Source organism: Danio aesculapii, chromosome 20 (assembly GCF_903798145.1).
Source record: "Danio aesculapii chromosome 20, fDanAes4.1, whole genome shotgun sequence".
Lineage (NCBI taxonomy): Eukaryota > Metazoa > Chordata > Actinopteri > Cypriniformes > Danionidae > Danio > Danio aesculapii.
In genome coordinates, this window is record NC_079454.1 from 43,720,366 (window position 1) to 43,733,637 (window position 13,272).

Sequence of the window (13,272 nt, forward strand, 5' to 3'; positions counted from 1 at the left end):
CCTCAGCCGGTTTCATTTTAGTCAACTTTGTATTTAATTAAAGAATTCATAAACTATTACAGCTCAGAACAATATTTTGTGTCCATTTTTTAATGTTTTGTGGCAAGTAGCCACGTATTAAGCAGGATAAAATACATCCAGGTCAGATGTTTTCACAGAACATAGCCCTTCAGTCTTATACAGCAGTCTAGTGCCCTTGTCTAATTTAATAGACCACATCTGGCTTGTACAGAAAACAAATAAGCAAAATGGCATTAACAAGAAACAAGGAGCTTTTCAATAAAGTTTCTAAGTACTCAACCAGATGGTGAAAAGGGAACAAAACCTTTTTAGCTCATTGATGTAGTATAAGGAACCAAAAAGTTTCTGATACCTTCATATCCACTTGTGGTGAACACTGAGGACAGGTTCTGGAAAGCTTTGCCAATCCGCTGATATTCCTTTGGAAGTGCTGAAAAAACAAAGATAATAGAAAATTAGACTAATCAGCCTGAGACTCTTCAGATGTCAGTATCAGTATCAGCTTTGGCAGTCATTTTTTTGTTAGATTATTATTATTGTTACAACCCTGGGTAGTCTAGGGGAGTGAGTGCATAATTGGATTGAGGAATTGGTTAAAACAGAAACTCAAAGAAATTTGTACTTCAAAGTAAGCACAGACAACAATAACTTAAGTACAAATAATAATGATTTATTTACAAGTGGTGATAGTGAAATAGTGAGTGATTTATTTACAATATTTTCAAATTTAGAAAAAATAAACAACGACATTTAGAAAGACTGGCTATGGGTGGCACTAAAAAAAAGAACCAATCAAAACCAAAACAGTCTTACTAATATCCAAAAGTTCCCTCTAATCTAATCTGGTAAACAAAAGACATGAAAAAAACCTTCAACGACAATGACATCCTACAGTACCTAATCTACACTAACTAACAACTTAACTAAAAAATACACGGGTTGGCACACACCTTCTTACCTAGTGTATCTAGACAGATGTAAATCTGTGGGTTGAGATGTACGTCACGTGACTTACCTATTAGCCTTTCAAAAACTAGATCTAGATTTTTTTTATTTTAAAAAAGCCAGGTCAATCAGTTATTTTCAAAGGCTTTGTTATTTTCATATGGTGCACTGCCTAGTGCACATTGAAAGAAGCATCACACCCAAGTGTGGGTTTTTTGTAAATATTAATATTGGTGACGTCACAAACCCAGAAAGACGCTCGTTGTAGTCCAACCAGCCAATTTGTTACTTTTCGCATGACCAAGGCAACACAGAATACTGGGCAACCTATTGTAAATATTATATTCACAAATGTAAATTTTCTTCATCATTACTTAATTTGCAGAATTTTCTTTCTGACCTAAATTGTTTAATTACTACATTGCAAAATGTTTACAGTAAAAAAAAAGTGTAAAAACTATAAAACTTTAAGGGCTTTGTGAATATTATATAATTTGATTATTTTGCCTCTGTACCTTGTTTTTTAATTTTATTATTAGTATTTAAATTAGATTGTTTTCTTGTTTATTATTGTACTTCATGTCATCCAATGTCACTGCTATTAAAATGATTCTATTGTTAAAACTCAAAAAAAAAGTCTGTAGCAGCCATTCAGTTGTCTTTGTGGCACTTGAATAGTAAGATGTGCACAGAACTATTTCAAGATACTTTTATTTATATCACACACTCAGTTACAAAGCAACAAGAGCAGCAGGAGGAAAACAGAAGTATAAAATTGCATTAGAACAGTGAATTAGGTTTTAATACGATAAGCCTGTTGTCTTCTGTATGTTAATGAATATTAGTCAAACAACTAATATATAGAGTTGTTTCTTATAGTCATATATATATATATATATATATATATATATATATATATATATATATATATATATATATATATATATATATATATATATATATATATATATATATGTTAGATTACTGTACATATGTTTTGTTAAATAAAAAATGTAATATATAGCTATATTTTGCTTGTTTTTACACATTTTAAATTTGTGGATAAGAAATAATTAATTATTTATGTTTGGTGTCGTCAGCGATAAATTTGGTAAATCCTTCATTTTAAGCTCTGAAAATTATGTGAAATAAAAACTAATTGTAATACTATAAAACCATGACCCATTTGCTCATGATAATTAAGCAAGCTTATACACGACACACAAAAAGTGAAATGAATGAGGAGGCATGTGGATATAACGCCATTTTAGCATGTCAAAGTCATATTTATGTGTATAAAATACATTTTCCCAACAATAAAATTGTGGCTAGTGAAAATGGCGAGTGGCTAGTAATGTTGGAAAACTACTAGCCACAGTGGCTGGTGATCAAAAAAGTTAATGTCAAGCCCTGTATATGTCTATTACATATCCATAATACACTGTGATATAGGCAGGCTCCAGAGTTTGTTTCAATCGAGCCGATGCCACCTCAGTTGGTCTCAAATGAATTGATTTGGCACGGATCAGAGGGTGATTGCGGGTTTCACATATGCTCGAATATACTGAACTACGGGGGCAAATGTGCCAGGTTCCGAAACAAACATCTAGGTGTGAAAGCACCCTAAATTGCACATTAAGCTGAATACAACCATCCTGCATAATAACTAGTACAATATTATGTAGTCATCATATAAAAGACAATGCCATGTAAGGTTAACCTTTAGTGCACCTAAACCTTTAACACTGTAACCTTTAGTGTCACAAATAATACTCACGGCCTGTGCAGCGCTTCCAGTGTTCATTTCCTACAGTCAGCAAGTCTTTCACACCGTCGTCCATTGCCTTGGTAAAGCGGCTGAACTGCTCACACTTCTGCTCTCTGAAAGCAACAAGACAATAAAGAAGATGAAGAGGTTGCTCATTATTAGCTGGCAGACCATCTTGAACCAGCAACAAATCAGCCTCTGCTTGACTGTCCCAGCATGAGCTGCATTAGTTCTAGCTAATAACCTAGACACATTAAAGACAGTGGTCCTGAAGGACTTACACTTCAATCAGGTCCATGTCTGGCAGCCCTTCAGGTTCTATTGTTGAGAAAATCATTACTCCGACGGTCTCATCTTTTTCTGCTTTTCTCTTTCCAGTTTTCCAGTCCTGTAATGAGTATTCAACAACATACCTCAAAATAAAGTACAGATGGTCACAGTTCAATGTGTTCCTACCGTCGCCACAAATACCACCGTGCTTAATCTGCAAAATGTACCTGCAGCTTTTGACTGCTTTTATCATTTTAATGATGTGCTTGAAGTAGACCAATTTATTTTTATGCTTTTGATAAAGTAGCAATCAACTTTAGAGCCCTTTACCATGCACAGGACAGTTTCTCCGTGTTTCGCCTTTAAATAAATAATAATAATTTAGGCTTATTTAATTGTTCATTTATTGCTAAGTAAAATATAATCAACAAAGAAATTGTAAATAAAAATGCAAATGAAAAAGCTTATTTATTGGCTGTCTTAGTCCTATCCCTTTAAAAATAACAAACCCTGTACATCTCTATATATTTAGGCTAAAACACCTGCTTTATTTTTATCTGTCTGTCATCTATGTTTGTTCTTCTATTTTAGTTGTCTTTTTATTTGCTTGTTAAGTTTTTAATGATTTATGAAGCAATTAAAATGCTTTGTTTCGTTATTTCATTTCATTTACAAACAGTAGGGTATTTACAGCTACCATATATTTATGTCTGTTCGCATCTTTTCCCTTTGTGCACCCTTGCAGCATTGTCGCAAACTGCTGTTACACCTAAATACATTTCGGTAATCCCTTTGTCACACGCGGAGGTAGTGGACATATCTTAAACTGTCGCTCACTGTAAATAGCCTATTTAAATAGAAAATCGGTTTATATTAGGGCTGCACATATATCGTTTCAGCATCGATATTGCAATGTGATCATTCGCAAGAGTAACATTGCAGCATATGCATATTTGTACTTTAATAACGATTCATTTTATTGAATTATTTATATCGAAGACTACACAGTAATATTTTCCATTTGATCATTCAATTACTATTTACCTGAATACTGTTAAACTCCTCGGAAAACAGTAAAACATTGTTTATTTAATTTGTATCTTTTACTTTTAGGGGTGTGAAGCTAGACTCTCACGGTTCGGTTCAGTTACGATTATCATGTCATCGATTCGGTTTAATTCGATATCTCAGTGCATTGACGATGCTTTCCATACATAATTATATATTTTTTTCTTCACACCACCACAATTCTTGTATTAAAACGTATATATTTTTTTATACAGTATATTATTTGTAATACAATTTTGTCTTTTAATACAAGCTGTCATATATATGAACTGTACCTTTAATTTTACCTGCTCAAATAAACACTGTTTTTGAATTTTTTAAACAAAACTCAAATACATGCACAGAACAACAGGACCAATCATAGCAAATAATGTAAAAATATTATCCCGCTTGCTTTCTGAGCATTGTCGAGCGTGTTTTTAAACACCTATGATTGATCATTGTGTTCACGCGCTCAACAGAAAGGGCTGTGATTGGCTCAAAAACTGTCAGAGCTGTCATCGATGAATGATGTGGACAATGAACAGTTGCGATTACAGTCTGCACATAATATGCGCAGTTATCACAGCTGATGGGCATGGTGGAGAAAACTCGCTCTACAGACATGCTCGTGTCTGAATACACAAGTATCGCTTTAAAAGCCAAGAGGAGAGGAAAAGTTACCTTACAAACATGCAAGCGGTTCAAAGATCCAAAAAGAAAGACAGAGATGGAGCTTTAGCTTTCATTTCCTCCCTAGCAGTGAAACAGCGGCTCCTGGGTTCTGCTGTACTTCTGTGTCAGTGAAAGACCATCCCAGCAAACTTACAAGCAGTAAATTGACATAGTTGTCTGCTTTTTAGGTAGAGCGCTACTTGCAGTCGCCTCCCTCGCTATAGTATTCTACTGCGACATATCGATAAATGACGTCATTACGCAATAACCGGTTTATGATCTATTGCTGAACAGGTACCGAATTGTCCACGTCTGCAATCTGGTGCATCGAAGAAACAATTAATTTTGACAGCCCTATTTTCTTTATTGTATTTATCTATGCTTGTAGATTATAATTTCTGCATTATAAAATAATAAATTCTTTGAGATATTTAAGAGATATTCAAGTCATCAATTGTATTCGTATCGCAATATATAATCAAATAACAAAATATCACATGGTTAGAATTTTCTGATATCACGCAGCCCTAGTTTATATGTCGCACTGGAATAATATTTACCTTCTCATCTTTGTAGGACAGAAAGAGCTGGAAGACTTCACTGCTAGAGATCACCGGATGTCGGCACATTCGAGACATCCAACCCTGAAGCCTCTCCATTCGCATTTTTATAAACTCCTCCTCAAATCGACCTAAAAAGGAAGTAATAACAGACATACAGTCAAAATTATTAACCCCCTTGTGAATATACACATTTTTAAAACTAAAATTTCTATTCTTTTGAGCTTATGATATCATTTTTCAACTTTGTTTACATTAACAGTTCAAAACATTTCCTCAAATTGAACTTAAATATGCAGGTATTATTCCGTCTTATTCTACTGCTTTACTTCTGATTTTCTTTGCATTCATTAATTTTCCTTCAGCTTAGTCGCTATTTCAGAGGTCGCCACAGTGAATTGAACTGACAACTATTCTGGCATATGTTTTACGAAGCAGATGCCCTTCCAGCCAGAACTCAGTACTGGGAAACACCCATACACACTCATTCACACACACTCATAGACTACAGCCAATTTAGTTTATTCAATTCACCTATAGCACATGTCTTTGGACAGTGAGAGAAACTGAAGCACCCGGGGGAATCCCACACGAACATGGGGAGAACAAGCAAACTTCACACAGAAATGCTAACTGGGCCAGCCAGGACTCAAACCAGCGACCTTCTTGCTGTGAGGTGACAGTGCTAACCACCGAGCTACCATGCAACCCTATTTTCTTTACAGTAAACCTTATATAATAAAAGTGCTTACCTGTCACCTGTTTATCAGGCAGGCAGGGGATTGGAATCGCTGACCCAAATTTATCCAAAAGTCTTTCATATAACCAATCGAAGTGCTTGTATCTGTGATTGACAGGCTTGTTTGTGGTCTGCAAAAACATTGTCATTAAAAAAATGAGCTGGAATAATTACCATGCAGATGTTCAGTCAAACAGGATTGTTTCTGTACTCACGGTAGGCATGACTTGGTACTCAATGTAACTCTTGAGGCCATACATTTTGGAGCCCTTTTTAGGGTCAGCGACAACACAGTCTAGTTGATAGTCTGGATACGCCCAAACTGGCCCGACTTCACCGCTCTGAAATATAAATATTAATATCATAATCAAAACTACACAGTACTTACAATCATACATAAAGACATTTCATTACTGCTAATACTTCATGAAGCCACTTCAGCCCCTAATGTTAAGATTTACAATTTTATTAAAAAAATAAATGTAAAAAAATAAAATGTATATATGCACTAATTTGATATAATAACATGATGTTTTAAGCTAAAACTTCAAGACATATTCTGGGATAACCTTAAAATTATATTAGATCTAAAATATTTGAGAAAAATATAAGTAAAATACAGTTGAAGTCAGAGTTATTAGCCCCCCTGAATTATTAGCCCCCCTGAATAATTTTTTTCCCCAATTTCTGTTTAATAGAGAAGATTTTTTTCAACACATTTCTAATCATAATAGCTTTAATAACTCATTTCTAATAGCTGATTTATTTTATCTTCGCCATGATGACAGTAAATAATATTTGACTAGATATTTTTCAAGACACTTCTATACAGCTTAAAGTGACATTAAAAGGCTTAACTAGGTTAATTAGGTTAACTAGACAGGTTAGGGTAATTAGGCAAGTTATTGTATAACAATGGTTTGTTATGTAGACTATTGAAAAAAATATAGCTTAAAGAGGATAATAATTTTGACCTTAAAATGTTTTTTTTATTATTAAAAACTGCTTTTACTCTAGCCGAAATAAAACAAATCAGACTTTCTCCAGAAGAAAAAATATGATCAGACATACTGTTAAAATTTCCTTGCTCTGTTAAACATAATTTGGGAATTATTTAAATTAGGAAAAAAAACTCATCCATGTCTCCTGTACAGTACAGAATGCTTTAAGTTTGCCAAAGTAGCATAAATCTTTGATCGCCAGCAGCGCGAGTTCCAACAAGGATGCAAAAAGGATTATAACGGTCCACAGCAAGATCATCATAACCCTTTGATGCTGGGGGGGGGGGGGGGGGGGGGGGGGGGGGGTGGGGGGGATTTTAGAGTTGCATTTTAGAGTTGTAAACATGGGTTTATATCAAGCGGTGCCCAGCTATGACTCAGGACACTGTTCATATTTCTGCCGCCCAGGGAGCACCATTTGAATAATTTCATCATAAATAACGTCCCATGTATGTTACTTCTAACTGTCATGTGCTTGGCGCATCCAGCATCCGACCCCCTTAAGGATGGAGTCTGCTTTAGTGTTGTGAATCGGTGACTGCTGGAAAAAGAACATTACGCTGGATATTATCCGCACAAAAGCTAAAAAGCTTTATGAACCTTTTGCTGATAGCGATGAATGTTTGCGCCTGACAAAAGGTTTTGATCTTTGGTTTCATTCTATAATATTGGACTTATTTTTCTACAAATGTTTGACCTTTGAGTGCCTAAACAAGAGAGGAAAGTGTGAAAATGTTAATGCCTGTCTGAGAAAAGTGTATAACGTGTGTAGTGAGGGGTTTTACAGCCTTAAAACATATAAAAAATATTGTAAAAGACTTCATGGATTTCGCCTATTGCGGATTTTTATAATATAACTCCCATGAATAATGAGGGACCACTGTATATAAACTTGAAAATTATATTAGATTTAAAATATTTAAATATTAGTAAAATTTAGATTCTTTCATTTTTATTAGTAAAAGTTACATGAAAAATTATTAGTGAAATCTATAAACTTGAAAATTATATTAGACCCCAAATATCTAAATATTAGTAAAATATATATTCTTGAATTTCTAAAAAAAAAAAAAAAAAAAAAAAAACGATTACACATTTAATACAAAAATACCACTTTTTTTTCAAAAGTCATGTTTAATAACAATGAGCTACTTCCAGTTTCAGTGTATTTAATTGTTAAATTTCCTATTAATGTATAAAAATTGTTTTAAGTGCAGTGCTGACACAAGTACAGAAAAATCATAGTTCTGCTAGGTGTATATATTATAGATAATAAATATTTATTGTTAAGTCTTTATCTCGGACTTTACTGTAGATGGTGTTAAATTAGCGGCTTACATAAACAGACAACTTGTTTCCTTTGGTTTGCTGTTTGGACAGCAGGTACAATTCAGGGCCGGATTTGGAGAAGCCTGGAAACCTGCAAAAAGAGTTAACAAGAGTCAGAAAAAATAAAGCTGTATGATTTATGTATTAGTATGTCATTATACATTCATTCATTTTTCCTTCGGCTTAGTCACTTAGGTCACCACAGCGGAATAAACCGCCAACTATTCCATATGTTTTACGCAGCGAACGCCTTTTAAGCCGCAAACCAGTACTAGGAAACACCCATACATTCTCGCATTCACACATGCACTCACACACTACGTCCAATTTAGATCATTCAATTCACCTATAGTGCATTTTTTTGGAATGTTGGGGAAACCTGAGCACCCAGAGGAAACCCACGCCAACACGGGGAGAACATGCAAACTCCACACAGAAATGCCAACTGGCCCAGCCAGGACCCAAACCAGTGACCTTCTTGCTGTGAGGCAACAGTGCTAACCACTGAGCCATCGTGCCGACTAGCATGTTGTTATATTTTTGTATCAATGGTATACAATAAAAGAAATTATTTACGCCAACTGGAAATGTTCTCATTTAATTTTTTTGTGTTAGTTGTTCATCAGTAGAATAATGAAATGCATCTTCCCTATATATACATCTTTATTTAAATATAAAGACTAACAAAAGTGTTAGTTCCTCTTTGTGGCAGTTCTGATTAAAACTTTAGACCCACAAATGGAAATTTTCAGTTCTCAAATATTTAGTAAGCTTTAAATCAAGATGGTATTTACATTAATGCATTTAGCAGGCAATTTTATACAAAGAGGAACAAAATCCATTTGTCAAGGAGCAAAGAAAACTCATAATAAATATGTAAGAAAAACAAGGAAGAAAGAAACGCATTGGACAAAAAAAAAGTCAAATCTCATGGACCCTATTCACATTTCCAGGTATAAAAGCAGAGTGAATGGGAGAGTACAGCAAATCATTTTTTTACAATCCTAATTGCCGAAATAAGAAAAGATATACTGCATGATGGTCTTATCAAGACTTTCAGAAAACAGAAAAAAATGTGTGAGACTGATAACAGCAGCCAGAAGAGAGAACAACGTCGATTTAACTGTCCTGCCCCCATACACACTGCATTAGAAACACCTCCCACAAGCAGTCATTCGTTTTTTGTAATTTGATGCAAAGATGATATAACACATACATAAACACATATAAATGTTTATACGACTTAAAAATAAAAAAATTATATTAAAACTTTAAGGATTCAAGATGCTGATAACCGTTAAACAAGAAAAGGATGCACTTATTTTGAGCAAGTTTGTGTACATCTTATTTGCTTTATTATGTGACAGACTTCTAATCTGACTTACTTATTGAGAGCAATTTTCATAGATGAACCGTGAGCTCCGCCTCTATTCATAGCTCCGCCCTCTCCAGCCTCAGACTCAGCATAGCCGCCTGATGACTTCATGTCATCCCACTCCTCGTCCCACTCATCATCTTCTGCACCTACAAATACACATTCTTTCATTTACCTTTTGATTTATTAAAGGTCACCACTGCGGAATGAACCGCCAACTATTCCATCATATGTTTTACGCAGTGGATGCCCTTCCAGCCACAACTCACTGGGAATCACCTATACACACTCATTCACACACACACACACTATTACACTACAGATAATTTAGTTTACTCAATTCATCTAAAGCGCATGTCTTTCGACTGTGTGGGAAACTGGTGCACCCGGAGGAAACCCACGCCAACACGGGGAGAACATGCAAACACAAAGAAATGCCACTGGCCCAGCTGGGACTCAAACCAGTGACCTTCTTGCTGTGAGGTGACAGCGCTACCCACTGAGCTACCGTGCCACCCCAAACACACATTTTAAACCAAGGTCAAACTGACAAAACAAAAAACACTGAATCAGGTGTTAGTCAGATAACACACACACGCTAATTTAATTAACATCTAATACAGCTTTATTAAGAGCAGGATTGTTGTTTGTAGTGTAAATGGTGCGTAAAACTAACCCCCCCCCCCCCCCCCTATTAATTCTGTAGATTAAAATTCCCTATTAAAACTACTGGCGATGTTAATTCCAAATTTTAGATAAAAATGTGTCAATAATGCCAACTTGGCAGAAATGTTTAGAGATTTAGCTTCAGAAGAAACATTACATTAGATTTCAATCAAAACAAAAGAAAGCTTGCATTGTCAAATTGGGATAATAATTAACCAGGAACCACAGAACACAAGATTTTATTCATTGAGTTCATTGCAGTTCAGTTTATTCATTGAGTCATTGCAAAGTTTAACCCTAGACTAATAGAGTAAAAGATGGAAATTTTGGGCACAAGAAATTATAAAGTTTTCCGTTTTAGCGAGGATTATTTGTGTTTCATTATTTATATAAAAGACTATACAGTGACATTTTACATTTGATAATTCATTTCTGTCTTTCAATACTGTTAGACTCCAGCAAAAATCATAAAGTGCTGTTTATGAATTTCTTTTTCATCTGTGCTTTAAATATTTTAAATAATTTTGTATATTTTTGGATAATCTTTGGATAATTTTATGCACTCCCCAACAAAATCATAGCAAAAATCAAATGTAAATTTATAAATTATTTCCAAAGTTATCTAGTAAAATTATATTATTATCGCAAAATACGTCACAGAACAACAAAACATTGCAATGTATTTATACTGATGATATTTATTCCAAATTTAGGATAATAAAAAATAATATTAATAAAAAATAAAAAATAAATAATGCCAATGAAGAAATGTTTAAAGTTTTAGCTTTTCAAAACAAAAGAAAGCATTAGTTACTCTGACCAATGGGCTATATGCACAGCTAGTGCTTTTCAGCCAATGATGAACTGCCGGTGAAAGATTTATGTGACTACTTATAATTTCATGAGGCTCCTTTTACAGCATCGATGTTGCAATGTAATTCAAACATAATCAGTTAAACAGACTTAAGAATCTATTTGGTTGTTAAAGTGTAAAAAGAGACGAAAAAACTATTAAATGCAAGCACTGTCGTTAGCAGCAGGCTAGCGCAGAAATTCCATTGAAAATATTTGGGTAAAATTAATTTCCATATTTTGGTGAAAGACATGGTGGGGGGAAATATAATTTAATGTAGTGCTTCTTGCTTGGTCCGATGCCTACTTTATATCCTATCTCAGCCAGTCAGTGAAGATCACTGGTTTTTAAAAAAGTCAGATCTTAAACACAGCGATTTTGTATGGGATGACAATTTACCGGAAGTCCAGGGTCTGGCAATTGAAATTAAAAGTCTGTGTGCATTTACCCCATTGCGTTTTCTAAAAATAATAATAATTTAAATGACTATTTAGCAATAGGACAAATATTATCAGACATTTCTAACATAAAAAATATATATTAAAAATTCCTATAAAATTTCATGTGGACTTTTTTTTTCCACAGGCAATGTACGTAAACAAAGTAACTCTGCTATGTCTGCATGATATTAGATATTTCAAGATTATGACTAAAAGTTTGGGATTTTAACAATAGTAAAGCAAAAAAGGTAACACTTTATTTTAAGGTAACAGGTAACTACTACAGTAATTACAACTAATTATGCATCATTACCGGCAACTAACCCTAAACCTAACCCTCATCCCAACCCAAACCATATAGTAATTAATTAATATTACTCTGTGGTTAAAGGAATAGTTACACTGTAACAAGGACACCTAAAATACAGTGAAACCAAGCAACAAAAGCAATACAAATTTTTCCAACTCTGTTTTAATGTGACCATTTTTTAAACAGGGAAAACAAAGTTGAAATATGTTATTTTTAATAAACCCCCTGGGACATAAAAGTGCCCGTACTTGAGCAAACACTCATAAATGCAAGCTGTGGAAAACAAACAACTAATTTCACAGCAAGAAAACACTCTCACACACACATTCTTGTGAGTTTCTGGCTCGTGCAGTTTGTTATTAAAACCACATAAAGCCCTCACATGAAAATCAAAGTTTACCTGAGAGATCAAGACACGGGTAAGGGTAAATGTCTTCAGAAAGAAAAGGAAAAACATGATGACATAAATATCTGAAGCTCATTAATGTAAATGATAAATCAACACACAAAATGTAAGTCCTGCCATCATTTACTCATCCGTCACTTGTACAAAACCTATTTGAGTTTCCTCCAGTTGAACATAAAAAAGATACTTTGAAGAATGCTGGCTACTGAGACCCATTGACTTCTACCTACTATGGAAGTCAATGGGTGCAAGCAACCAGCATTCTTCTAATTATTTTCTTTTCTGTGCAACAGAAGAAAGAAACTTAAAAAGGCTTAAAAGCTCATAAGGGAGAGTAAATTATGATCCCTTTAAGTCCTCCAGTTTCAGATTATTAAAAGGCTTGTGCAAAAACTGACTGAAAAAACATATTTAATTCCTAGAATTTACTACTGAGTGTATGAGTAATTCAGTGAACGTGTCATCTTGTCAGCTGGAATGATTCAACATTAAGGGGAAAACATCTCTAGAACAAATCCACATGTTCATCTTGTCTTTACAGGACACAAAATTGAATAAATCAGCATTTTTACAGCACATGGAAAAGGTGAATTACAACCACTCGTGACTCCAAAATAAGACCAAAACTGATGATCTTCCAGAAGTGACTTCACTGTTGGCGAACTTTAGCCTAAAACACACATGACTCAAAGACACAGATGAGCTCACCACACCCATAATTGCCACAGCTAGTCATAAGAGAAGTCAAATCTTTTCATACTTTCAAATACAACACTGCATAATAATGAGTACTACACATTCCACAAAGCAACACAATGAAAATGAAATCACTATTTACTCTCCCTCAAGTGGTTTCAAATGGTGTAT

At 34.3% G+C, this 13,272-nt stretch overlaps 1 protein-coding gene across 4 annotated transcripts in view; it reads right to left on the reverse strand.

Moving 5' to 3' along the window:
• The window catches only part of snx9b (sorting nexin 9b), a 52,535-nt gene that overhangs the window by 15,865 nt on the left and 23,398 nt on the right, over positions 1–13,272 (reverse strand). For 2 of the 4 annotated variants that reach the window (XM_056481479.1, XM_056481477.1), the window contains 9 exons: positions 12,400–12,432; positions 9,741–9,879; positions 8,365–8,446; positions 6,241–6,366; positions 6,039–6,156; positions 5,287–5,417; positions 3,016–3,122; positions 2,744–2,847; positions 374–451 (listed from right to left, as the gene is read on the reverse strand). In XM_056481479.1, coding sequence (XP_056337454.1) covers positions 374–451; positions 2,744–2,847; positions 3,016–3,122; positions 5,287–5,417; positions 6,039–6,156; positions 6,241–6,366; positions 8,365–8,446; positions 9,741–9,879; positions 12,400–12,432 — 918 coding nt within the window. The remainder of the gene's footprint in view (positions 1–373; positions 452–2,743; positions 2,848–3,015; positions 3,123–5,286; positions 5,418–6,038; positions 6,157–6,240; positions 6,367–8,364; positions 8,447–9,740; positions 9,880–12,399; positions 12,433–13,272) is intronic. The other 2 variants (XM_056481480.1, XM_056481478.1) reach the window with 1 other exon arrangement.